Below are 27,584 nucleotides of genomic sequence, written 5' to 3'. Positions count from 1 at the left end.
CACCCCACCTGACTGCGGAGGGGGAGGGAACCTAACTGCCATCCACCCCCAAAGCCCTCACCCATCTCAGTGGGGCCGCAAGCTGTCAGAGGAGGGGAAGGCCTGGCTTGTGGGATCCTAGGGCAGGGGACCCCCCCAACTCCAACCCCAACCCCCCAGCATTATTATTATGAATTTGGCTTGGCAATTGTGGGTGGGTTTTTATGGTTCCTGAACAGAAGGAAAGGAAGGTTTTATAGGCTGTAGGGCCCATAAACCTCTCAGGTTCTCCTCACTCTCCCCACCCCATCCCTCAGTACAGCCCCCCCCTTTTTTAACTGCACAAGAAACTAGGGAAGGTTAATTGGGTCCTAAAACCATTTATTGGCTACCTGTGACCCTGCTGACCTTTGGGGTGGGGGGAGGGGAAGTTAATGAAGGGAGATTAAGGGGGGGCACAGTGTGAAACCCAACAAACCTCACCGTCAAATCCCACCATTAGGGTGCCATGGAGCCCAGACCAAATTAAAAAAGCTGGGGCGGGGGAAGGCTGCAGGTCGGGAATGAGGGGCACCGGCAGAGCTGGGGAAGGGGGGAGCCCAGGGCTGGGCTAGCAGGGGGCTGCGGGTCGGGAGTGAGGGGCACAGACAGAGCTGGTGGTGGGGGAGAGCCCAGGGCTGTGCTCACAGGGGGCTGTGGGTCGGCAGAGAGGGGCACCAGCAGAGCTGGGGGGGAGCCTGGGGCTGGGAGAGCAGGGGGCTGTGGGTTGGCAGAGAGGCACCGGCAGAGCCAGGGAAGGGGGGGCCCGGGGCTGGGAGAGCAGGGGGCTGCAGGTTGGCAGGGAGGCACCGGCAGAGCCAGGGAAGGGGGGGCCCGGGGCTGGGAGAGCAGGGGGCTGCGGGTTGGCAGGGAGGCACTGGCAGAGCCAGGGAAGCGGGGGCCCGGGGCTGGGAGAGCAGGGGGCTGCGGGCTGGCAGAGAGGCACTGGCAGAGCCAGTGAAGCGGGGGCCCGGGGCTGGGAGAGCAGGGGGCTGCGGGCTGGCAGAGAGGCACTGGCAGAGCCAGGGAAGGGGGGGCCCGGGGCTGGGAGAGCAGGGGGCTGCGGGTTGGCAGAGAGGCACTGGCAGAGCCAGTGAAGCGGGGGCCCGGGGCTGGGAGAGCAGGGGGCTGCAGGTTGGCAGGGAGGCACCGGCAGAGCCAGGGAAGGGGGGGCCCGGGGCTGGGAGAGCAGGGGGCTGCGGGTTGGCAGGGAGGCACTGGCAGAGCCAGGGAAGCGGGGGCCCGGGGCTGGGAGAGCAGGGGGCTGCGGGCTGGCAGAGAGGCACTGGCAGAGCCAGTGAAGCGGGGGGCCCGGGGCTGGGAGAGCAGGGGGCTGCGGGCTGGCAGAGAGGCACTGGCAGAGCCAGGGAAGGGGGGGCCCGGGGCTGGGAGAGCAGGGGGCTGCGGGTTGGCAGAGAGGCACCAGTGGAGATGGAGGCAGAATCTCCTGGAAGAGCAGGAGGGAGGGATGGAGTGTGAGTCTCTGGGACGGGGATTTACACAGCACCTGTGGCTGCTGCTAGACTAGAAAGACGAATGGCATCAATTGTATCAGCAGTGCCCCACCCCTGCCCGGCCCCCAGGGGTGAGGGGGGTTCTGGCCTGCTGGCACGCCGGGGTCTGGCACCTCTAGGCCAGGCCTGGGCCTCTCCCAATCTAGTTCACGGTCTGCCTGAAGCTCCAGCACCAGCTACCGGCCGTGGCGACACGGGCCAGCTGCCAGGGGCTCAGTGCCCTGCGAGCAGGCCCATGCAATCCCTCAGCACCCGAGGGTTCAGCCTCACAGGCTGCTGGGCTGGGGCCAAGCAGGGCAGTGCCGGGCCCTGAAGTCGGAGCCGGGGCCAGCAGGCTCGGGTGAGAGCCCAAAGGGTGAACACAAACAGGCAGGCTGCAGAGCAGCCAAAGACTCCGGAGCCACCTGGGGCTGCTGGGCCATGAATCTGTGGTGCCCGGGCCCAGTTCAGCCTAGCGCCACAGGTGAGCCCCCTGGCAGCTCCGAGCCAGGCCTGGGAACAAAGAGCCACCCCCACCCGCACACACTCCAGCAGCTCCTCTGCTGCAGCCAGTGTCCCGGGAACCTTTCTGCCCCTAGTTGCCAGGGCAACAGGAATAGCATCTTGGCACCGCGGGCAGCCAGTGTGCCAAGAGCAGTGTTAGCGGGCAGCAGTGCCCTGCTCGGCAGCCAGCTGCACCTGGTGGGGAGCAGGGGCGGGGGTCACCCTGGAGGGAGATCTCTGCCCCACACCCAAGGGACTGATGATGCAGGAGTCCTGAAAAGGGGAGGTAACTCAGGCACTAACTGGACTCATGTCTGCCTCAGGCCACGAGTGACATGAGCTTCATGGTCTCACCAAGGGCTGCGGGTTGTGCATGAGGGGCAATGGCAGAGCTGGGGTAGGGGGGAGCCCAGAGGGCTGTGAGTTGGGAGTGAGGGGCACCGGCAGAGCTGGGGAAGGGGGGAGACCAGGGGGCTGCGGGTTGGGAGTGAGGGGCACCAGCAGAGCTGGGGAAGAGGGGAGCCCAGGGGGCTGCGGGTTGGGAGTGAGGGGCACCGGCAGAGCTGGGGAAGGGGGGAGCCCAGGGGGCTGCAGGTTGTGCATGAGGGGCACTGGCAGAGCTGGGGAAGGGGGGAGCCCAGGGGGCTGCGGGTTGGGTGTGAGGGGCACTGGCAGAGCTGGGGAAGAGGGGAGCCCAGGGGCCTGTGGGTTGGGAGTGAGGGGCACCGGCAGAGCTGGGGAAGGGGGGAGACCAGGGGGCTGCGGGTCGGGAGTGAGGGGCACTGGCAGAGCTGGGGAAGAGGGGAGCCCAGGGGGCTGCGGGTCGGGAGTGAGGGGCACCGGCAGAGCTGGGGAAGGGGGGAGCCCAGGGGGCTGCAGGTTGGGAGTGAGGGGCACTGGCAGAGCTGGGGAAGGGGGGAGCCCAGGGGCCTGTGGGTCGGGAGTGAGGGGCACCGGCAGAGCTGGGGAAGGGGGGAGCCCAGGGGGCTGCGGGTTGGGAGTGAGGGGCACTGGCAGAGCTGGGGAAGGGGGGAGCCCAGAGGGCTGCGGGTTGGGTGTCAGGGGCACCGGCAGAGCTGGGGAAGGGGGGAGCCCAGAGGGCTGCGGGTCAGGAGTGAGGGGCACTGGCAGAGCTGGGGAAGGGGGGAGCCCAGGGGGCTGCGGGTTGGGAGTGAGGGGCACTGGCAGAGCTGGGAAAGGGGGGAGCCCAGGGGGCTGTGGGTCGGGAGTGAGGGGCACCGGCAGGGCTGGGAAAGGGGGGAGCCCAGGGGGCTGTGGGTCGGGAGTGAGGGGCACTGGCAGGGCTAAACTTGTCTGTCTCTGCCATGCTTGGCCTGGCTCCCTCCTCTCCCAGATTGTCACCTCCCTGCCCATCCTCCCCCCCCTTTGCTCTGTGTCAGTCCCTGGTGCAGGCTGGGGGGCTGCCCACTGGCTGAGGGCCCCTGAGAGCTGTGGGTCAGTGAGGCCTGGCCCAGCTCTGGGTACCGGTGCCCCACACTGATTACTGCAGGGGGCACTACAGAGTCCTGGGGCTCAGTGGGCTGCAGAGGCTGCGCCTGTCCGGCTAGCGCCTGTCGGTCCTGCCTTTCCCCTCCTACTGTGCCTGCTGCCCTGGGCCTGGCGTGGGGCAGCTGCTGAGAGCCACACACCTGCCCCCCTGCCTGAGTCCAGCACACAGCAGGGCCCTTTGGGAGTTGAGGGGCAAGCGGGTGACCCCCACCCTCCAGCCCCCCCATGGTGTCAGCCCCATTGTGGCCTCGGATCAGCCAGAGGGAGGCGCTGCAGAGCGTTAGTGGCCATGGCTCTCCCACAGCAAGCCGGGGGCCTGGAAGGCAGAGCCGTGCGGTGGCTTTAAGAGCCGACGGGGAGCGGGGGGAAGGGGGCAGAGAGGAAAGTACTTTTATGGGCTGCTCCCAGGAGAGTGGATTTAATAGGGGGCTTGTGCTCAGCAAATTGCTGGGAGGGGTTTGTTAGCAAAGCACCGCAAGGCCCCCCGGCCCCTGTCACTTTGGTTTATGGGAGCCCCTTGTGGGCGTGGGGGGCTGAGCGGGTGACATTCCTGGCCCCCGGTTGGTGTCATGACCCCTATCTGTTAGTGGAGGCCTCGGTTCACAGCAAATGGCCCAGCGCTGCAGCTGGGTGCTATTAAACCTGACCGGTGCGTGTGCGGGGGGGGCACCGGGCGAGGACGGGGGAGAAATTCCCCGCTCAATTCAACCCAGATGTTTCCCCAAAAGGGAGGGTCAGAGCAGGCAGCGCTTTCAGGGGATGGGTGTGCAAAGGGTCTTGTGTGTGTACCAGGGAAAAAAGTTGGGGGGCATCACCCCGTCCCACCTTGCTCCCCGATTCCCATCCCCCAGCCAGCTCCCCCTATTCCCGCCCCACAGCCAGCTCCCGGCCCCGCTCCAACAGCACCCACACCTGGCCCCACTCCAACAGTGCCCACCTCACCTTGCTCCTGGCCCGGCTCCGACAGCGCCCACCTCACCTTGCTCCCGGACCTACTCCGACCGCACCTACAGTACCTGGCCCCACTCCTACAGCACCCACCTCACCTTGCTCTTGGCCCCGCTCCGACAGCGCCCACCTCACCTGGCCCCGCTCCGACAGTGCCCACAGGATCTTGCTCCCGGCCCTACTCCGACCGCACCCACAGTACCTGGCCCCACTCCTACAGCACCCACCTCACCTTGCTCTCGGCCCCACTGCTACATCGCCCACACCTGGCCCCACTCCGACAGTGCCCACCTCACCTGGCCCCGCTCTGACAGCGCCCACCTCACCTGGCCCCACCCCGACAGTGCCTACCTCACCTTGCTCCTGGCCCCGCTCCGACAGCGCCCACCTCACCTGGCCCCACCCCGACAGTGCCTACCTCACCTTGCTCCCGGCCCCGCTCCGACAGCACCCACAGCACCTGGCCCTGCTCCGACAGCGCCCACCTCACCTGGCCCCTGGCCCCGCTCCGACAGCACCCACAGCACCTGGCCCTGCTCCGACAGCGCCCACCTCACCTGGCCCCTGGCCCCGCTCTGACAGCGCCCACCTCACCTGGCCCCGCTCCGACAGCACCCACCTCACCTTGCTCCTGGCCCTGCTCCGACAGCGCCCACGGCACCCGGCCCCGCTCCGACAGCGCCCACCTCACCTGGCCCCGCTCCGACAGCGCCCACCTCACCTGGCTCCCGGCCCTGCTCCGACAGCGCCCACCTCACCTTGCTCTTGGCCCCGCTTCGACAGCGCCCACCTCACCTTGCTCCTGGCCCCGCTCTGACAGCGCCCACCTCACCTGGCCCCACTCCGACAGCACCCATGGTTCCTGGCCCCACTCCGACAGCACCCATGACTCCTGGCCCCGCTCCAACAGCACCCATGGCACCTGGCTCCACTCCGACAGTGCCCACGGCACCTGGCCCCGCTCCAACAGCGCCCATGGATCCCAGCCCCGCTCCGACAGCGCCCACAGCACCTTGCTCCTGGCCCTGCTCCAACAGCGCCCATGGCACCTGGCCCCACTCCAACAGTGCCCACGGCTCCTTGCTCCCAGCCCTGCTCTGACAGCGCCCATGGCACCTGGCCTCGCTCCAAAAGTGCCCATAGCACCTTGCTCCCGGCCCCGCTCCGACAGCGCCCATGGCACCTGGCCCCACTCCGACAGTGCCCATGGCTCCTTGCTCCCAGCCCTGCTCCGACAGCGCCCATGGCACCTGGCCTCGCTCCAAAAGTGCCCATGGCACCTTGCTCCCGGCCCCGCTCCGACAGCGCCCATGGCACCTGGCCCCACTCCGACAGTGCCCATGGCTCCTTGCTCCCAGCCCTGCTCCGACAGCGCCCATGGCACCTGGCCTCGCTCCAAAAGTGCCCATGGCACCTTGCTCCCGGCCCCGCTCCGACAGTGCCCACGGCACTGGCCCCGCTCTGACAGTGCCCATGGCTTCCTGCTCCCGGCCCCACTCGGACAGTGCCCACAGCTCCCAGCCCCGCTCGGACAGCGCCCACGGCACCTGGCCCCGCTCTGACAGTGCCCACAGCACCTTGCTCCCGGCCCCGCTCGGACAGTGCCCACAGCTCCCGGCCCCGCTCTGACAGTGCCCAAGGCTCCCGGCCCCGCTCTGACAGTGCCCACGGCACCTTGCTCCTGGCTCCACTCTGACAGTGCCCACAGATCCCAGCCCCACTAAGACAGTGCCCATAGCACTTGGCCCCGCTCTGACAGTGCCCACAGCACCTTGCTCCCGGCCCCGCTCCGACAGTGCCCACGGCACCCAGCCCCGGTAGGACAGTGCCTACGGTATTTGGCCCTGCTCTGACAGTGCCCACAGCTCCCGGCCCCGCTCCGACAGTGCCCATGGCACCTGGCCCCGCTCCGACAGTGCCCACAGCTCCCGGCCCCGCTCCGACAGTGCCCATGGCACCTGGCCCCGCTCCGACAGTGCCCACAGCTCCCGGCCCCGCTCCGACAGTGCCCATGGCACCTGGCCCCATTCTGACAGTGCCCACGGCACCTTGCTCCTGGCCCCACTCTGACAGTGCCCACAGATCCCAGCCCCACTAAGACAGTGCCCATGGCACTTGGCCCCGCTCTGACAGTGCCCACAGCACCTTGCTCCCGGCCCCGCTCCGACAGTGCCCACGGCACCCGGCCCCGCTAGGACAGTGCCTACGGTATTTGGCCCTGCTCTGACAGTGCCCACAGCTCCCGGCCCCGCTCCGACAGTGCCCACGGCACCTGGCCCCGCTCCGACAGTGCCCACAGCTCCCGGCCCCGCTCCAACAGTGCCCATGGCACCTGGCCCCATTCTGACAGTGCCCACGGCACCTTGCTCCTGGCCCCACTCTGACAGCGCCCACAGATCCCAGCCCTGCTAAGACAGCGCCCACGGCTCCCAGCCCCACTCCGACAGCACCCACGGCAGGCTGATGTCAGCAATTGAGCTAGGACATGCTGCCCTCTGCAGCCCTCTTTCCCCCCCTGAGCTAATGAAGCAGGGCGCTGCTCAGCGAGGTCACTTCATAGCCTCATTTCGCAGAAGGGGCACAGAGACGAGGCACGTCTCACCCTAAGGTCACATGACAAGTCAGCATCAGAACTGGGACTAGAACCCAGGAGTCCGGGCTCCCTGCCCCACCCCCTCTTTTCTCTGGGCTCTGGATGAGCGCAGTCGTAGTTTTCTTTCCCGGCTCCAAGGGGAAGTAGGAGGTTCTGTTAGAAATGGCTTGGCAGCCCTGGTCCTGCGTGTGCCCCTGGAGCAGAGCCAGCACTGGGGCTCAGGAGGTTTTGGTGCCCTCCTAACCTAACCCCCGAGAATGTCCTGGCTGCCCCAGCTAAGGGCTGCCAGGCAGAAAAGGGGCAGCCCTCTGCCAAGAAAGCCAGTGATTCTCGCATGGAGATCTGTGAGGGACAGAGCTGGTCTCCTTGGGAGAACTGGGGCCTTCACCACCTGTAGCCCTGAGCTGTGTGTAGTCAGGGGCAGGACCTGGCGTTTACACCTCATGCAGCACCGCCCCTCCTCCTCAATTCCTCCTGGCACAGAGGGCAGCATGGCCCTAGTTTTGGGGGGCTCCCAGCGCAGTGCAGACCCAGCCTTGACACGGCTCCCGCACAGCCTGGGGGCTGCCTTTCTCCCTGGGCCCATTGTTCTGCTCTGCTTGCAGCCAAGTGCTGCAGAACTGCCCAGTTCCTGGGATTGCAAGGCCCAGATGCGTGTTTGCCGCTCCCCACTCTGTCGCTGTGCCGGTTTGGCTTGGAGAAATGTTTCCTTTGGCAGATGCCAGCATGTTACTGGCAGCATCCCCCACCCCGCCGATCTCCAGGGAAGGTGCACACTTGCCCCCAGACACAAACAATATATGGGAGATGTGGTGAGCGCAGCCGCCCTGGCTCCCAGCTTTGGGGCAGGGCTGAGTTCAGGGAGTTCAGCCAGAGCCAGACGTCCTGCCAGGAGCCTTGCTGGTTCACGTCACCAGTGGCATGAGCTTCTTAGCACTCAGCACCCCTGCTAGTCCCATTGTAAGCAGGCAAACAGCACCCATATGAAGAAGGCAGCATGCTCCCCTGCTGGCACCCTGTGTCCTTACACAAAGACCACTTGACTGGACCAAATACACCCTTTGCCCACTCCCAGCTTCCATGGCCTGCCCCTGCCCCTGCCCCTCCTGGGTCACCCAGGCAGTAGAAACCTGAAAATTGATATAGATTTGAAAAACACCATTCCTGCAGATGCAGCAGAGGGGGAGGAGAGCTCAGCAGGGGGCGCTCTCTCCCATCAGGCAGGGCTGGCCCCACTGTCCCAGCGTGGCACTAGGGGGCGCTGAGCTGCAGGTAGCAGGGTGAGGGGCTCAGCGGGGGGCGCTCTCCCCCGGCAGGCAGGGCTGGCCCCATTGTCCCAGCGTGGCACTAGGGGGCGCTGTGCTGCAGGTAGCAGGGTGGGGGGCTCGGGAGGGGCGCTCTCCCCCGGCAGGCAGGACTGGCCCCACTGTCCCAGCGTGGCACTAGGGGGCGCTGTGCTGCAGGTAGTAGGGTGGGGGGCTCAGTGGGGGGCGCTCTCCCCCGGCAGGCAGGACTGGCCCCACTGTCCCAGCGTGGCACTAGGGGGCGCTGTGCTACAGGAAGCAGGATGGGGGGCGCAGTGGGGGCGCTCTCCCCCGGCAGGCAGGGCTGGCCCCACTGTCCCAGCGTGGCACTAGGGGGCGCTGTGCTGCAGGTAGCAGGGTGGGGGGCTCGGGAGGGGCGCTCTCCCCCGGCAGGCAGGACTGGCCCCACTGTCCCAGCGTGGCACTAGGGGGCGCTCTGCTGCAGGTAGCAGGGTGGGGGGCTCGGGAGGGGCGCTCTCCCCCGGCAGGCAGGACTGGCCCCACTGTCCCAGCGTGGCACTAGGGGGCGCTGTGCTGCAGGTAGCAGGGTGGGGGGCTCAGCAGGGGGCGTCTCCCCCATCAGGCAGGGCTGGCCCCACTGTCCCAGCGTGGCACTAGGGGGCGCTGTGCTGCAGGTAGCAGGGTGGGGGGCTCAGCAGGGGGCGCTCTCCCCCATCAGGCAGGGCTGGCCCCACTGTCCCAGCGTGGCACTAGGGGGCGCTGTGCTGCTGGAGGTGATATCTGGCAAGTGAGGCTCCAGGGAGAGGCCATGGCCTTTACAGAGTCCCTACCAGTTTTCGCAGGGCTCAGCCTTGGCACTTTCATCCTGCTGCCCCTCTCAATTTCTCCTGGAGCTGCAGCTGGAAGAAGGCTCTTCCCTCACCATCCTAACTCTTTGTGTAGCTTTGCTGGAGCTGTTACACAGCTGGCATGTTCCACCCCAGAGGTGGCAGCATTTCAGGGCTGGCTGGGAGGTGGGGGGAAGCTGGATCAGGGCAGGGGGTTATTAGATTTTGGTGGAGGTGTTCTGGTAACAAAGGGGAGGGACTGCAAAATATGAGCCTCAACACAAATCTGGGGATAGAAACACAGAGTCCTGGGATCCCCCAAATTTCCCCTGGATTGCTGCTTCCTGTCTGCTTTGAACCAGCCGCGTTCTGCCCCCCGGGCTCTGCCTCACCCCGGCCTGGATTCACCCTAAACACTGCCCATGGTGCAGGACTCCTGGGTTCCACACCCCTGCGGACTCGGTGCTAAGCGGTGGAAACTGGAAGCCAGGGACGACCCAGTGCGTCACCGGATTGGGGGTTTGTCCAGTTCGGTGGGGGAACTGCTCCCTTTGGGGTGCAGCTGAGACTCCCCAAGATCAGACATGCAGGAAATGCTGGCTCCAGTTGTCCTGACAGAGAGGCCGTCAGTTCCCTGGCTGTGCATTGTGGGGGTTGAGGGGGACTCAGGATTCCTGCTCCCCCCGAGCAGGGTTTGCTCAGGGGCTGCTTGGAAGAAATGCACCATTGGCTGATCCTGGCAAGATTCCACACTCCCAGCTCGGCCTGTGCTCCTCAATCCTGACCCATAGCCCTGCCCCACTGGGTCAGCCCGGGGATCCACCCCCCACACACACACAGCTCTTCAGTGCCTTGGCAACTCCCCCCTCCCCACCCACTATTCCAGCATTGGATCCCCCCAGCTCGGCCACTGCCCCTCAGTCCCGACGTGCAGCCCCACTTCGATCTGCAGGGGGGTCATTAATACCTCCCGGCAATGGGCTCAGAGACCTTAGTGCAGATATAGGGGAAATGGCCTAGTGACCTATGACCTGACCTTCACCTCCGAACGATCTAGGAGGAGTTCAATTCAGCCCTTCGTTAGCGCTCCTGGGGGCTGGGCAGCGGGTGTCCAGAGCCGGGAGGCAGCTCCGCTCACGTGTGCTTTCCCCCCCCCACCCGCAGCGGACCCGGTGGTGCAGATAGAGGGGAACCCCCACTGCTGCTACTTCAACTTCAGCCCCAAGATCATGTTCACCAAGGTGGTGAAGGCCCAGCTGTGGGTGTACCTGCGGCCCGTGCAGCACACCTCCACCGTCTACTTGCAGATCCTGCGCCTCAAACCCGTCAGCGAGGAGGGCAGCCGCCACATCCGCATCCGCTCCCTCAAGATCGACCTCCACTCCCGCCTCGGCCACTGGCAGAGCATCGACTTCAAGCACGTGCTGCAGAACTGGTTCAAGCAGCCGCAGAACAACTGGGGCATCGAGATCAACGCCTTCGACCCCAACGGCAACGACCTGGCCGTCACCTCCCTTGGCCCCGGAGCAGAAGGGCTGGTAGGTAAACACACAGGGGTGGGAACCGGGCCCCTTACAGGGCCCTGCCGGCCTTGGTATGGGTGACTGGGGAGCTCTCCGCTGAGTCAGCGCTGAGCCCAGTGTCCCAGTGCAGAGCAAGGGGGCGAGGGGCTGCAGGGGGTGGGGGGCTCAGTAGGGAGCAGGGTGCTGAAGAGGGCAGGGCAGGGGGCTCAGCAGGGGGCAGGGTACTGCAGAGGGTGGGGGGCTCAGCGGGGGGCCAGGCGCTGAAGGGGGCAGGGCAGGGGGCTTAGTGGGGGGCACCATGCTGCAGGGGGCGGGGGGCTCAGTAGGGGGTGGGGCGCTGCAGGGGGTGGGGCAGGGGGTCAGCGGGGGGTGCCATGCTGCAGGGGGCAGGGGCTCAACAGCAGACTCCGAGCTCCAGGGGGCGGGGTGGGGGGCTCAGTGGGGGGCACCATGCTGCAGGGGGCAGGGGGCTTAGCAGGGGGTAGGGCGCTGCAGAGGGTGGGGGCTCAGCGGGGGGCACCATGCTGCAGGGGGCGGGGGGCTTAGCAGGGGGCAGGGCGCTGCAGAGGGCGGGGGGCGCCATGCTGCAGGGGGCGGGGGGCTTAGCAGGGGGCAGGGTGCTGCAGGGGGCGGGGCGGGGGGCTCAGTGGGGGGCACCATGCTGCAGGGGGCGGGGGGCTCAGCGGCGGGCAGGGCGCTGCAGGGGGCGGGGCAGGGGGCTCAGTGGGGGGTGCTCTCCTTTTAAAGTCAGTGCTGACCACAGTGCACCACTCCTGGGCTCTCTTCAGCACAGATCATAAATTCTGCTCCATTTCATGTAATGGGTGAACTCTGCTTTGGAGAGCCCCAGAATACTGGCACCAGGATGGCAATGGGGACTGCAGGTTGGGAGTGAGGGGCACGGGCATAGCGGGGGGTGAGGGGAACCCAGGCCTGGGGTAGCAGGGGGCTGCAGGTCAGGATTATGGGGCACTGGCACGGCTGGGGAAAAGCCCTGGGCTGGACTAGCAGGGGGCTGCGAGTCGGGAGTGAGGGGCACTGGCAGAGTGAGGGGTGGGGAACCTAGGCCTGGGGTAACAGGGGGCTGCAGGTCAGGATTATGGGGCATTGGCAGGGCTGAGGAGGAGCCCAGGGCTGGGCTAGAAGGGGGCTGAGGGTTGGAACTGAGGGGCACTGGCAGAAGGTGGGGGCGAACCAAGGGCTGAACTGGCAGGGGGCTGCAGGTCAGGAGTGAGGGGCTCCGGCAGCGCTGGGGGGGAGACTAGGGCTGGCTGCGAGTCGGGATTGAGGGGCACAGGCAGAGTGAGAGGCAGGGAACCTAGGCCTGGGATAGCAGGAGGCTGCAGGTCAGGAGTGAGGGGCACCGGCAGCGCTGTGGGGGAGACTAGGGCTGGGCTAGCAGGGGGCTGTGGGTCAGGACTGAGGGGCACAGGCAGAGTGAGGGGCGGGGAACCTAGGCCTGGGATAGCAGGAGGCTGCAGGTCAGGAGTGAGGGGCACCGGCAGCGCTGGGGGGGAGACTAGGGCTGGCTGTGGGTCGGGATTGAGGGGCACAGGCAGAGTGAGGGGCAGGGAACCTAGGCCTGGGATAGCAGGAGGCTGCAGGTCAGGATTATGGGGCACTGGCACGGCTGGGTTGGAGCCTAGGGCTGGGCTAGCAGGGGGCTGCGGGTCGGGATTGAGGGGCACAGGCAGTGCTGGGGGGAGCCCAGGGCTGTGGGTCCAGTTTAGTACTGTGTACCCCAGACTGGTTGAAGCCCGATGGCTTGCGGAAGGCGCACACCCGTTACCCTCTGGGTTCACCATGCTCTGCCCGTGAAGGGGGATTTCTGCCTGAGCCCTGGGGAGCCAGGCTGACGCGGGGGGTGTGGCCTGTCCCAGCCGCCCCAGAGCCGTCGAACTCCCCAGCAGCCGGCATGGAATGGAAGCCACTGTGCTGCAGGCCAAGCGACAGCTGCTGCTGGGGATGCTCCTTCCCACCCCTTTCACCCGCCAGCCTCAGTCTCTGCCTGTCCCTGGGCAGAAGGGAGAGGGGTTGTCGCCTGCCCAGACCCACGGCCACCTTCCCATGGGAGATGCATCGTGTCACCTCTCAGACGAGAGAGTCATAGACGATCAGGGCTGGAAGGGACCTCAGGAGGTATCTAGTCCAAAGCAGGACCAACCCCAACTAAATCATCCCAGCCAGGGCTTCGTCAAGCCGGGCCTTAAAAACCTCTAAGGAAGGAGGTTCCAGCACCTTCCTAGGGAACCCATTCCAGTGCTTCACCACCCTCCTAGTGAGAAAGTTTTTCCTAATATTCAACCTAGACCTCCCCACTGCAATTTGAGACCATTGCTCCTTGTTCTGTCATCTGCCACCATCTGTCTGTGCACCCAGGGAGGAGATGGCTGGCTCCTGCCCAAGACCGTCCTGTCTCTGAGTCCTTGGGCCAATAGTAGCTGACGGGTCAGCCCCCTTTCCTAGACTTCTTGCTGTCCTCCTGGCAGGATTTATAGCTCCCCGGGTTCAAATCATGCTGGAGACCAATGCAGGGCCAGGCTGAACACTGGGGAGGAGGGAGGGACCTACTCAGCCTAGTGACGCAGAGCTCATCCCAGACCACAGCCTGCATTGCCTGGCATCCAGCTACAGGGTGAACCTCTCCCCCCACCTCATCAGGAGTCGGCAGAGGACAGATGAGGCTGGATTAGTAGATGAAATCTATGGATTAGCTAGAGATGGCTGGCTGGCTGGAGAGGTAGCTAGGGAAGGCTGATGGATAAAGGAGAGTGGCTAGGTGGATGGAGGCTAGGGATGGGGTGGAAAGGGATGGCTTGGTGGACAGGTAGCTAGGGAAGGCTGGTGGATAAAGGAGAGTGGCTAGGTGGATGGAGGCTAGGGATGGGGTGGAAAGGGATGGCTTGGTGGACAGGTAGCTAGGGAAGGCTGGTGGATAAAGGAGGGTGGCTAGGTGGATGGAGGCTAGGGATGGGGTGGAAAGGGATGGCTTGGTGGACAGGTAGCTAGGGAAGGCTGGTGGATAAAGGAGAGTGGCTAGGTGGATGGAGGCTAGGGATGGGGTGGAAAGGGATGGCTTGGTGGACAGGTAGCTAGGGAAGGCTGGTGGATAAAGGAGGGTGGCTAGGTGGATGGAGGCTAGGGATGGGGTGGAAAGGGATGGCTTGGTGGACAGGTAGCTAGGGAAGGCTGGTGGATAAAGGAGGGTGGCTAGGTGGATGGAGGCTAGGGATGGGGTGGAAAGGGATGGCTTGGTGGACAGGTAGCTAGGGAAGGCTGGTGGATAAAGGAGGGTGGCTAGGTGGATGGAGGCTAGGGATGGGGTGGAAAGGGATGGCTTGGTGGACAGGTAGCTAGGGAAGGCTGGTGGATAAAGGAGGGTGGCTAGGTGGATGGAGGCTAGGGATGGGGTGGAAAGGGATGGCTTGGTGGACAGCTAGCTAGGGAAGGCTGGTGGATAAAGGAGGGTGGCTAGGCGGATGGAGGCTAGGGATGGGGTGGAAAGAGATGGCTCGGTAGACAGGTAGCTAGGGAGGGATGGGTAGGTAGAGGGATGGTTGGTTAGGGGAGCCGATGGGATGGCTCCCTGCAGCATGCCCCTCCTCCCCGAAGGCTGGCCCTAGCTGCCCCAGGGCCAAGGCTCAGCTGTCTGCTTTCTGCCCCCAGCATCCCTTCATGGAGCTCCGTGTGCTGGAGAACAACAAGCGCTCGCGGCGCAACCTGGGGCTGGACTGCGACGAGCACTCCACCGAGTCCCGCTGCTGCCGCTACCCGCTGACTGTTGACTTTGAGGCCTTCGGCTGGGACTGGATTATTGCCCCTAAGCGGTACAAAGCCAACTACTGCTCGGGCCAGTGCGAGTACATGTTCATGCAGAAGTACCCGCACACCCACCTGGTGCAACAGGCCAACCCCCGGGGCTCAGCTGGGCCCTGCTGCACCCCCACCAAGATGTCCCCCATCAACATGCTTTACTTCAATGACAAACAGCAGATTATCTATGGGAAGATCCCGGGCATGGTGGTCGACAGATGCGGCTGCTCTTAAAACCCAGCCGGAGCTCCCCCAGCCCCGCTCCTGTGCTCCTGGCCAACGAGCAAGTGTCATCTTTGCTTCCCCCCTTTTTTATAGATATAAAAAGAACGAACATTAAAATGCTTTTGTGAATGTCGGGGGAGGGGGGAGAGACAGAACCCCCCAAGAAAAACAAACCAAACCCAAACTCTCCCGCGCTTCGCCATGCACTGTGCAATAAGCAAACGTCCCCACACGGGGGGGGGGCAGCTGGGGTACCGCTTTCCTCCCAAGGCAAGTCTGCAAAGGCATTATTCCCCGCCCCCTCACCCCACCCGGCCATCGGCAGCAGCAAGCAGCTGCGGCTCAGAGAGGTGTCTCTTACCGGGGTTTGGTTCTCGGAGGACTAGCCGGTCCCTGGGCGGCCTGGGAGCGAAATGGTTAATGCCGAGATGGCAGGACAGCAACTCTTCAACCGTTTACAAGCAGTGGAAGCTTTCTATGTGTTTAAGTTAAAAACAAAAAATCAGAACAATTGTATGGAGTTGGAGCGCCCACAGAAACACACAGGATATTTTGTACGGAACGAGAGAAGAACCGAAGAACAAAGCGGCCTGGTAAAAAGGAAAGATACCTTGGATCACTGGCCTTTTCTTCCAGTGGTTTTGTTTCGGGGGGGACGGGAGAGGAGATTTCAGCTGCCTGCCCTTTGAGAGAGAGAATTCCCCTGGCAGGGCTCCTGGCTGCAGCCAGCGTGTGCTGCGGAGAGCTAGGAGGGGACATGGAGGGCTGGGGCTGCATTGCTGATGTTGGAAAGTCTGATCCTGCTGGCCCAGCACAAGTTAAACTGTCTGATCTGATTGCACCGCCTGGCCCAGAGCAGGTGCCATGAGCCCAGATTATGGTCAGGCTCCCTGATCTCATCGTTCCTTGTCAATCTGCTCCAGAGCAAACTCACCCCAATCTCATCACCCCTTGTGCACCCCAATGCCCTCATCCCCTCACCCCTCAATACCCCAACCCCTGACACCCCTCTGCATCCCAAGCCCCTTGTGCACCCTGAATGCGCCCATCCTGGCATCCCAGCAGCTCTTGAACTCCCCACCACCCCATCTCAGCCCGAATCTTTCCATCCTGGCACCCCAGCACACCCATCTCACCATCCCCTGTGCACCCCAAACTCCCTGATCCCATTGTACTGCTAGAGACGAGCTGGTAGGGACGACAGTCTCCAGCTCCTGTCCGGGCCAAGCTTTGATCCTAATATGGCGGGGGGTGGGAGTTCTTGGCTGCGAGAGGACTGCAGGAGCAGGTGAAGGAGTCCAGCAAGCCCCCGCAGCCCCACTCCCACAGGGTGCCGTGCATGCCACTAGTGCTAGAACGCTGGCCGCACGGGCCCGGCCTGGAAGGAGACAGCTTCCCGCAGTAACTTATTTATTTATTAATTATTCTGCTTGTGAGAATTCACAGTTCGCCTGGCTACTGCACTAGAAAAGCATGTGGCCTCCCAGCTCACCTAGACAGAGCCGTGTGAATGGCTGTGGTTTTTAATGCACTTACATAAACCCTTTTCTTGCTGTCTTCGGAATCACCAAATAACCCCCTGCCCCATGCTAGGTCTGAGATTCTGGCCTAAACCCCACAGCCCACCAGGGATAGCCTGCCAGGGTTAACAACAGACTGAGAGCCCACTAGCACACGCAGAGGAAAGCCAGATGATCTGTCCCAAGCAGCTGTGTGAGGGATGGGGAATCCTGGCTCCTGGAGGCTCCACTTGCATTCCCGGCCAGGTGGAGGCCAGAACAGGAGCAGTCTCTGCCTGCGGAAGTCTCTTGAACGGCAGTTGTGGAGGCACCGTTCCCTAGGCTGTGTACACAAAGCATTAGGAACAGACTGGAGGGAATAATCCAGCCCTGGACGTATGGGCTGTTTGGATGGACTAGGCAGGATCTCTCAGGTCTTTTCCATCACTGAGATCTGTGAAGAGAGTCACAGGGATGAACATGGTTTGATGTGCTTCCATGATGAACCCTAACGGGCCATGGAGCTTTGTCCCAATGCCCTGGCGAGAGGTTTGCTGGGTTCGGCCCGGGCCCCAGTCTTTGTGGTGGTCTCGGTCTCCAGACGCCATGGGAGCCAGGCAGGCAGCAGTGCGCAGCGTAGGAGGCTCAGTGCTCTGGATGTGAGGAGGAACTGAGCCCAGTTGTGCAGTCGCTGTGTGGATCCCGACCGGCTCCTGGCACAGGGGCAGTTCTGGAGAGATTCTCTGCTATCTGGCTCAGGCAATCAGGCTGCCAATGATTTGCCTCTTGGTTGCTGCTTTGCATTCAGCCCAGGGACCAGACATGGTCCCCCCGACTGGATGCCCCTGTGTGAAGTGAGTCAGGGAGTCCTGGTGGAAAACCCACCACTGCAGTTGGGCTTCACCAGTCTATTTGTTGGCACTAGAGAGCTCTTGGAGACGGAGCATCTCCAAGGTTGGCTGGTGGGGTGGCATTGGGCAAGCTCCCCAGTCTGTGGGTTCAGCCAGCCTTGCACTTCCATGCACATTACCTTCTTGGTCAAAAAGTGGATCACTATTCAGGAAAACAGGAAGCTTCATCCTGCTGCCCTGAGGAGAGCCTGGGGTTTGTTACTGGTGTGCGGCAGGATGGACGCATATGGGTCGAGTTTATCTCTAAAGGAGGAAAACTTGGCCAGAAACCCTGGCCGCGGAGAATTTTGCTGATGAAGCACATTTGCTTCCCACTCTGCCCTCACTGTTTGGATTATTACTAAGAACATTTGCACAAAAACAGGATCCTTGTTTCTCAAGAGTTCATTGGCTCCTGCTGCTTGGGACTGCCCCCCACCCCCGCCCGTGCCATCGGGAGGATGCAAACAGAATCCGTGGGTTGCCATCTCTGAGCTGTCATGGGGCAGTGTCCCCGGCGCCGAGCTGACGGACCACGGGGGAGTTGGATGATGTTCCACTGCAGATGTCAGACCAAGACCCTGATGCCTCATGGTCATTAAAACCCCTGGAGCACAACACTTCCCACGCTGGGTCGGCAGAGACCTGGCTCCTCAGCCTGCTGCCAGCTACAGAACTGTGTGAAGCTAAAAATCCCTCAGCTCTTTCGCCCCATTCCTTTGCCATGGACACATCAGTGTAGTGGGCACAGGGCGAGGCCAGGCCTGCGACTGGGGAGGGAGCTGTTGGTGAGACGCTGCCTGTGTGAGTTGGGCCCACTGGAAGGAAAAGGCCGGAGAGTCCCCGCCCCTAGCACTTATCTTAAGAGTCTGGCATGCTGGCCAAATTCCAGCGGGGCCTCTCTAAGCTCCTCTCGGGTCAGCTGGAGCCAATGCCTCCTTGCTTTCCTCTCCTGATACCGTGTGCAGGTACTGGGGCAGAAAGGCTGCCAGGTAGACCCGCCTTTTCCCCGGGGCTGGGGCCTCCCTGGCTCTAGGTATACACCCTACAAAGCACTTAGGGGTGGGTCAGGATGAAAGAGGCTCTGGGAATAGATCTCTTTGATCCTGCTATCTGCCACTGCTAGAGAGATCAGTTCTGCTCCAGCTGAGCTACTGACTCCAGGGGAGCAGGATGGGCCCACAACACTTAGCACTTGTCTCCTGCTTTTTGCCCGTGGATCTCAAAGCGCTTTACAAAGGGGATGGCCCCTGCTCGACAGAGGGAGAACTGAGGTGCAGAGAGAGGATGTCACCGTCCCAGTGTCGCACAAAGAGCCAATGGCAGAGCCAGGCGCAGACCGCAGATCTCCTGGCTCCCAGTCCAGGCCTTAGCCCCTGGGCTGCTGCCTCGCTCCTTAGCACTTATAGACTGTAGCGCTTTACGTTTTCAAAGCACTGTTCATAGATTAACTAATTTACTCAGCCCATGAGCTGGTTCTAGCCAGACTGTTAACCTAGGCTAAGGATGGGCAATGAAAGGGATCAGGCTGAGCTCCTGCTAGAGAAAGGAAGGAAACACCGACCCTTTGCCACTTTGAGGTGCCTCCTGTATTCCATCCGCCTGACTCTCATCCTCCTGGCTCATTAGCCCCCCACTGCCGGAGCAGGCTGGGCTTTTCTGCTGCACACCAGCCAACGGAGGTCTGCAGTTTGTGCTCTTGGCAGGACAAGAAAGCGTTTTCCGTTCACTGCCAAGGCAGGCCTGGGCAGGGCAGGGTCGGAAAGGAGATCGGAATATTGTCTGGTTTCAAGGAGGGGTCATTAAAGCAACAGGAAGCCATGAACTCTGAGGACCCACAGATCCTCTTTTCATGCTGAAGTCCTGAGTGACAGAGAGCGAGATCTTAGTCTCGTTACAAGAACCTGTCCCTCCAATGTGGCTGTGATCCAAAGTGGCACCATCTGACTTGGCATCCCTGTCCCCTTTCTCTCCTGTGACCACCACACAGCCCCAGCCCAGCTGTGAAGGAGTGAGAAGGATTCACAGCCTGCCTCACGCATCACCGCAGCCACAACCGCCAGCTTCTGACCATGGAGCAGAGAGAGAGGAAGGACCCAGTGGGGCGACAGGGTTATAGGGTCAGCGAGCGGCCAGGGAGCCCTGCAACGGTACCTGAGTGGCTGCATTGCTGGTTCTCATGAAGAGGCAGCGCTGGAATCTACACCTGCAAAGAACCTTCTGAGCTCCGGAGGAAGCAGCCAACCGAACCAGGAGCTGACTGGCCAATTCTCATGCTCCCTGCAGCCCACTGCTGCTTTATTCTGCCTGGGAATCATTTTCCCATCTGGCATCTGAAGCAGGGACAAGGAAACAGCCCCTGCTCCTCTGTGAAATCTGCTGCTGGGGACCTTCTGTTCTCTTCATACCTTAGCATGATGCTTCCCAGTCCAGGCATGGAGGGCAGCCCCCGTTTGGGGGTCTAAGAACACACCTCTTCCTCTTCCTAACAGAGATACCCTCTGCCCCTCTGGAACAGCATGACTTGAGCAAAAAGGAACCAGAGCAGCTTTGTATCTAACCCCTCACAGTATGCCTCAGTTGGAAGGACCCAAGAGATAGTCCTACCCCAGTGAGCATGTACTAAGGTATTCAGAGTACGAAGGTCTGGGCTGCATGGGTCTAGCAGTTAGACCAGGTGATTGGGAGTCAAGGCACCTGGATTTCTTTCTTGCTGTTGTCCTTTTGGGGAGCTGCTTCCCCAGCTGTGCCTGTTTCCCCCTGTGAAATGGGGCTCACCCCTGCCTTGCACCCTGTGGGGAAATGAAGGTGTAAAAAGCAAAAGTGGCTGGCAGGAATCACTGGCTCTGTGCTTCTCCCACAAGACCCTGCTCTAGGAACAACCAAGTGCCATGAAGGCAGTGTTTCAGGAGTGGTCATGCTCAAGGAAACAGCTCTAACAGTCTCTGGTTTTATCCCGCTTCCTGTTTGCTCGTCTCATACGGGGAAGGTTCATTTTCTAACCGCCACTGCCCAGGCTCTGGCTGCTTCCAGCATTGTCACTAGGAACGACGCTTCAGCGATCTGGAGGCGGTGGGTTATCCCACTGCTGCTGCTCCCCTCACTCTCCTGGAGCTGGGCTGGCTTGCCAAGAGACAGCATTCAGCGTCTAGGAGGCAAACCACTCCTTGCCAACATGCCTGGGGAACATTGTTTCCCAAGCCCAGCTAATCTGTTCAATACCTTTGCCCAGAACCCCTCTCTAAAGCTGCGCAGGTCAACCTGGGATTGGACGATTGTTACATACTTGAATCCATTCCAGTTTTAAGACGGAGACATTCTTAGGGGACCTGAGCTATGGAACTGGGCCACATACTTGCCATCATGTGCCCCGTCGCCACGAGGGAGCAGAGGGAGGAGGGAGTTAGCGTGAATGACGAGACTATTTCTGACTAAGTACAGTTTCCTGTTGGTGGCCTCACTCAGACATGGAGGGGGAAAATGTTAACCCAGAGATCAGAGATGGAAAAGACCAGTTAGATTTATGGGGGAAGGATTGTTCCCCACAGGACATTTCTAATGCTTCCCCAAGGCTGTTTTGAAAGGCTCTGAGCAATGGGCTATCCCAGGACAGCTCAGGTGTGTCCTGCTCACAGCAGCCAAGGGAGCTCTCGAGCAACCTTCTAACTACAGCTTTGATCAGTCCTTCATGCTAACTACAGGCTTGGGAGGTCGGCTAGGAGACAGAGAACAGGACCAGGACCTTATTTGTGGCTAGAGTAGCTGACAAGCCGCCTAGATCGTCCCCATGAGAGATGAAGCCTAAAGAATCCTACACATCAGAGATGAAAAACAATCCTTAGGTCCCATCTGTTCTGCCTCCTTCATTCCTTACAGCATATTTCCTAGTGCTTTCACCAGGCTGGTTTAAGTTCTCCCAGTCAATGGGAGACCCACCAGTGAGATGGTGGTGTTTGAATCAGGGAAGTTAGAAATGAGAACGGTGTGGTGGACCCTGCAGTCCATCTCCCTGTAAATACACAACCCCTTCTTAGATACACACATCTGCCAGGCAGGCCCCTGCTCTCCCTCTTAAACATGGAAGCTCTCACTGGCTGTTGGCTGGGGCATGGAGAAATTTGGGGAAATTTTTACAGCCAGGTGACACCGGAGATGAAAAGTCCTAACTCTGGCAATGGGGAACGTCACCCATGGCTGTTCTATGTATTGTCCGGGGGAATCTGACTGGCTGAGGGCAGGCAGGTGTTGTTTCATGTGTGTTTGTACAGATCAGCCCTACGAGTATTTTATTATTTACTTTGTGTATGTTACTGTGCGTAATGTCTTAGCTTGTGTTTGTATTGTCAATGGGTATCTGAAGATGGAGAGAAGAGTTTATAAGGATGGCGGCTCAGGAAAGAAGCCATTGGTTGGGGTGGGTTTTTTTTTTTAATCACATGACCAAAAGGCCATTCATTGGTTGGGTTGTTTTTTCGTTGTTGTTGTTGTTTTAATCACATGACCAAACACAGCACTTGAACATCAAAAATAAATAAATAAATAAAAATATTTTAAAAAGTAATAATAAAAAAAAAAATCAAAGAGTTCAGCGCTTTCTGCTCCAGTCCTGCACCTGTGACTCACTCGCCCTGGGCCTGAGCCAGCGATTCAGATGGGGCTCCACCAGTGCAGCTAGAGGCACATGTGTTCCCATCAAGAGGGATTCTTCTGGCAAGGATCAGCACTGGGTTTTCAGGCACTGGCCACTGCACCAAGCAGTAGCTTTTATTCCCAGTAAATGGTTAGACTTGTTTCGTCAGCTGATTTCCAAGTCCAGGGGCCACCACAGTAGGTGCCCATCAACAGGCTTCCTACAAGAATCCATGGAACATTTATTGACTTGGCTGATGTATCCATCCAACCCCTCTGCACTGCTCCCTCTCACTGAAGCAAAATCTCAATCCATCTAGGAGGCAACGGGCAGCGCGAGCTGTGGGGATGCTCTGGAAGCTCAGAGGTAGTGGCAACAGGAGACTTGATCCTTCCCAAATTGCAGGAGTGAGGCAAAGCGTCTGACTCGGGAACACTGAACGTTCACTGTAAAAATTCCTGTATTGAGAGACTTGGGCTAAGGTACCATTTGCACTATGGAAGGTTAAAGAACATTTAAGAGACTAGTATGGGGTTTCCCTTTGTGACACACCAAGGGCTTGACAGGAGATGCTTTTATGTCTGTGCTTTCTCTTCTTGTAATTGCTGTGCATAAGGATTAGTGCGTATGCGTCTTGATGTTTTTTGCTTGCTGCCAGAGGAGCTGGTTCCCTCTGCCCTGCACTGTGTCCGTGGAATCCCAGCGGTCAGAGGCTAGGCACCCGTGCCAGGATACTCGACTGAATCCAGATGGCGGCTTGTAACTGCTGCACTCCTAGCATCACTGAGCTCCACTTGCAATGTGTGAAATTCCCCCTCTCCTGCATCGTCTACAGATCTTCTCTGACAAATGGGGACAGTTCTGCGTTCCCCAGCACACAGCCCAGCCCTGCAATCCCCAGGTATCACTTGGGAGCAAGCAGAAGGCTCTGCCCATGTGATAAGTGGCTCAGGAGCACGGGAAGAAACTGGGCTGTGCATTGGTGTCTTGCTGGAGAATAACCTGTCTTCCAGCCCATAAGAGAGGGTCCCAGCTGCCCACTGCTTATGAAGAACTCCACAGCCCTTCCAGAAAGGGCAGGGAAATAGTTGTTGTGTGTCAAGGAGCAACCTTGATTTTTGAAATACTTTTATGAAGCCAGCATGGGAAGGGAATTGGGTCCAGTGGTTAGAGCTGGGAATCAGGATTTCTGACCTTGAGCAAAGGTTTGTGTTCCTCCTCAGTAGAACAAAGATAATACCTACCTCATAAGGGTCTTGTGAGGCTTCATGACTGCGCAAGGCATTTTGAAATCCACAGGCAGCAGGCATGGTACAGCCACATACAATGCTGAGAACACACGTATTGGGTGACGGGTTTTTTTGTATAACATATTTAAAAGGAAATGCCACCACTCCCTCACCTTCCAGATCCAACAGAAATTAGTCTTAAACCAGAGATCCCACTGCTCCAAGCAGCCACCTCCTCAGCTGCTGTTCAGTTGACTTTGAAATTTAAAAAGCTTTAGTGTGTTTCACTTCTCCGCCAAACAGACAGAAAAACTATCCTGCTGAGTGTCCCTGAGCTGAAGGCAACACTGGAACTACTCTCCAAGCTGAATCCACTGCTGGAGGTGGAATTAACAGCCTCTGGGGGAAAAAAATGGTTTCATATATATCGTGTGGTCCATGTTAAAATGTCCCTCTAGGAAACAAATTCCTTCCCCCCAGCAAACATTCCTGTTTAAAATTCTCACCAAGGGGGCAAATTTCACACGGATGCAATCAACTAAAGAACAACAAAAAACTCTGGTACATGAAAATGGAAGATAAAAAACTGAAGGAAGCTCACATTTATGATGAGAGGAGGCAGAACCGGAGGGATTTACAGCTTCTCTTTCATAAACTAGTCTAGGAAAAGCTAAAGGAAAGGGAAAAAAAAAACGCAATGACTGTCTGTTATTTCTCTTCCAGGTTGTATAATCTAAGCTTTAGGCATTTGTATATATTATAACCACTGCTTCTGTCCCAATTTCTTTCTTTTTTTACTTTTTTTGTACAATAAAAATGATATAGCCAAACAAAACAAAAAGGGGGGGAAAAAGGAAAAAGGAAAAAAATCTGTTGGCAAATGCATTTTCCTTTGGTGACTTTTCTTTGGTTGTCTTATGACAGAGCCTAATGCAAGGAATAGAACTTGGGGGCTCTGCTGCCCAGATTGCAACTGGTACATTTTAGAAACTCTCTAAGTAGAGCTCGATTTATTTCCCATTTGGTTTATGGTCTCAATCTCTCTCTCTCGCTCTCTGTGTGTCCATAGACACCTGGGTTCTGTGCCAGCTCTGGAAGGCAAGTTGGGGCTAGTGGATCAGAGGAGGGGGGCAGGGCCTAGAGATCAGGACTCCTGGGTTCTGTTCCCTGTATGACCTTGGGTCAGTCACTTCACCTTTCTAAGTCTCAGTTTCCTTATCTGTCTTTACTCTCTGGGGGCATTTAATTCCTGTTTGCAACATGCTTTGAGATCTTTGCTTGGGAGGCTCAATACAGGCAACTTCTTCCTGGCTGGCAAAGGCCCGTGGGATTCTTTGGAACAAGACATATTATAGACTATATGGGCCAGCGCATCGTAAACCATTCCTGATTTAGCAAAAAAGGAAACAGGCTTGTAAATATCCTGGGGGCAAGGCAAGGGCATCCAGCATTAGCTTGGCCCGAACAGGCACTTCAGCCATGGTCCAGTGACTTGGTCTGTGTGAGCTGATCTCAAGGGCTCTGTGGGGAGCAGCCTACAGGATCGGGCCCTTAGCCTGCACCTCCCTCCATAGGGGGCTCTGGAAAGCTTCTGAGGTTTGCAGCTGAGCCTACACATCCTCAGAGCCTTCCAAACCCACGTGGTGGCACATCCAATCCCTTCAGCTCTCCCCTGTCCATCTCCTTCCTCAAGAGTTTTTGGTTAGAATCAATGACCCGAGTTTTGACTGGCTCCAAAAATATGTTTCTTAATGTTTCTCCTTTTCTCCCACACTCCCTGATGTTAACCATAAAACCAGTCCACCACATGGGTGGAGGAGCTGCTGGGAGAAGAAAATCCAGCCTAAACCCATGCTCAGAATGATTTCCCATAGCTGCAGGACATTCTTGCTTTCATATGCCAGTCAGGCCAAACACAGCCATCCTCTCTCTCCCTTTTTAAATGCTCTGTAGCTGTTTCTCTTTGTAATTTTAACAATGATGCAAAGACAGGAATGCACCCAGCTCTGCAAAAAAGCAGCCTGTCAGCAGAGCTGCTCCTTCAGGTGCCTCCGTCTCAGCAAGGACCATCAGGATGGGTAGTAGAGGGCTCACCTGGCACTCAAAAGAGTCAGGGGCTCTGGTTCTTGCTCCTCCACAGCCTTCCTGTGTGACCTTGGGCAGCCAAGAGGAACAAGTGGCACCAGTTTACTCTGCGGTGTAAATATCAATTGTGGCAACCCCCGGGTGGACTTGCTTAAATTCGTTAGGAGCAGGGTTAAACCAGCCCCAAATCAGAAGCGCTTCCAGTGACACAGGCGCATCCTTGCAGGGCTCTGCACCTGTTCTAAGGCCTTTTCTACACATGCAAAACTGTACAGCTTTGACTCTGCTGTTCTCGTTCAAATGGCAACCCTGTCCCCAGCGTGGCTGCAGTTATAAAGGTACTTCAGAGCGGTAGGGCTGCCAGCTATACCCACCCAAGAACCCCCTCTAGCAGCATCCACACAAGGGGCTATACTGATATTGCTACATGGGCAACAAATCATCCTCTGACTGACAGGAGTTAAACCAGCGTGACTTTTGCATGCAGACAAGCCCTTAGATGCTGTGCCTCAGTACCCTCCCGTACAACCGAGATGCCAGCACCGCCTCCCCTCACCGGGGGCTGGGAGGTGCTTATGGGGGCAGATAAGTTCCACAGCCAGCTGACATCAGTAACACTGGACTCAGTTGGCTTTGCCCAGGATTACTCTCAGACCCATCCAGCAGCAATCCAGCCCTGCACAGATGGCACCCAGCCCCTAGGGATGCCTGCAGAGCAGAGCAAGTCCAGGGGAGAGACACCAGGCTGGAGTGGAATAGCAGGGCCCCGCGGGTTCTGCAGGGTGTAAATGGTGCCAGGAGTGGGCTTGGCACCTTGGTTAAACTGCTCTCTACATTGGCCCCCCGGGGTAGAGTTGGTGGCTCGACTCCCATCTAATGTCAGCTCTCCCTGAGCACAGGCAAGGAAGGCGAGCCGCAGCTCCAGCAGCGCCCCCAGCAGAGGGGCTCTCCAGAGATGGACAAGGGAGAGCCGTCCCCAAGCCTGGCTAATGCAGACAAATGGGCAGGATCTGGCATGAAGCCAACCATGCCCCTTGCACACGCTATGGGTTATTAAGAGTCTTCCCTTGTACACCTTCCATGCCCCCCTCCAGCTAGTTCTCACTGATACATCCCCCACTATGGGAACCCCTGTACAAGGAGGGGAACCTGCATAGCCAGTGTCAACTATGCCTGGTCTGTCATGCGAAAAGTTCCAGTCCTTTTCTTTGGAAGCAGAGGGGGGCAGCGGAGAAACGGAGAGGAGAAAGCTCACACAGCTTGGTCTGGGTGGGAGGCAGCACTCAGCCAGGGCAGAAAGGGTTAGAGCAGGGGTTCTCAAACGGGGGGTCAGGACCCCTCAGGGGGTCACAAGGTTATTACATGGGGAGTCACGAGCTGTCAGCCTCCACCCCAAACCCCGCTTTGCCTCCAGCATTTATAATGGTGTTAAATATATAAACAAGTGTTTTAATGTATGGGGGGGTCAAACGCAGAGGCTAGCTGTGTGAAAGAGGTCCCCACTACAAAAGCCTGAGAACCTCTGGGTTAGAGCATCCAGGCCATCCCCCAGGGGAAGTTAAAGAATCGCACATGTTCTGAAGAGGCTTGTGACATTTCGGGGGCTCCTGCTGGCTACTAACCCCAGGGGAAAAGCAGCTCCCCAAAACCACAATGCAGAGCCTTTGACCAACTGGGTCAGCAGGGACCGTCTGCTGCTCCCAGCCAAAGTGCAGCAGGTGGGCCGCTGCGTGAAATGAGTTTGGTGGGTCTCAGCCCAGCTCCAGATGTCGTCCTCCTGAAAACCACCATTCCCTCCTGGGCCACCTCAGCAGAGGGGCCAAGGGCTGACTGAGTCATGGAGCCTGAATGCCCCTCTCCTGCCTCAGCCCCAGAGAAAGAGGCAGGCTGGCAGGACAGCATGTGACACTCCCCCTGGTCCCAGGTTACAGCAACCAAAGGGCATCCAGGCCCATAGCTATCCAGCAGGCACCTTGCCATTTGGTGGTTCCCTGTCCCATCTTTTCGCTAAAGCTCACTGGCTGCCAGCCGCTCGCTCACGCTTTCCTTGGGGCTGGAAGGAAAAAATGAGAGGACAGGCCACAAACATGGGCAGGGTTATGCTAATTCAGGCAGGCAGGGCTCTGGCCTTCCATGTGGGGCTCCGGAAGGGAGAGCAGCTTGTTTGAGTCGGTTCTGGGCAGTCCCAGGTTGGGTAATGCAAGGGGCCTAACTTTTCCAAAGCCAACAGTGATTCTAGGTACCCCATCTGAGGAAAACTTAACAAGACTCGATTACCGGACGGTGCCTGACACTCACGCTGTGAAAACTGGGCTCTTCGAAGAGCCCACAGGTTGGGCCCCCAGAATCACTTGTGAAAATATAGAACAGAGGGGCTCTCCCTGCAGTAGACAGCATGGTTCAGTGGACAGAACAGCAGGCTAGAAATCAGGAGACCCTGCATCAGGCCCCAGCTCTGCCATGTGACTCTGGGCAAGCCCATCTCTCCAGGCCTCAGTCCCTGATACACACAGCCCTCGTACACCTAACATGG

The 27,584-nt window shown here is 59.4% G+C and overlaps 1 protein-coding gene across 1 annotated transcript in view; it reads left to right on the top strand.

Annotated features, from left to right (window-relative positions):
* The window catches only part of GDF11 (growth differentiation factor 11), a 31,566-nt gene extending 7,829 nt beyond the window's left edge, over positions 1-23,737 (top strand). The window contains exons 2-3 of the mRNA XM_050924725.1: positions 10,322-10,695; positions 14,347-23,737. Of these exons, the coding sequence (XP_050780682.1) occupies positions 10,322-10,695; positions 14,347-14,727 (755 nt within the window). The 3' untranslated portion in view covers positions 14,728-23,737. The remainder of the gene's footprint in view (positions 1-10,321; positions 10,696-14,346) is intronic.
* The last annotated feature ends 3,847 nt before the right edge of the window (positions 23,738-27,584 follow it).

The sequence above is a fragment of the Gopherus flavomarginatus genome, chromosome 16, assembly GCF_025201925.1.
Source record: "Gopherus flavomarginatus isolate rGopFla2 chromosome 16, rGopFla2.mat.asm, whole genome shotgun sequence".
In the NCBI taxonomy this organism is placed as follows: domain Eukaryota; kingdom Metazoa; phylum Chordata; order Testudines; family Testudinidae; genus Gopherus; species Gopherus flavomarginatus.
Note: the sequence above shows the minus strand (reverse complement) of the source record. Positions and strands in the feature narration are given on the sequence as shown.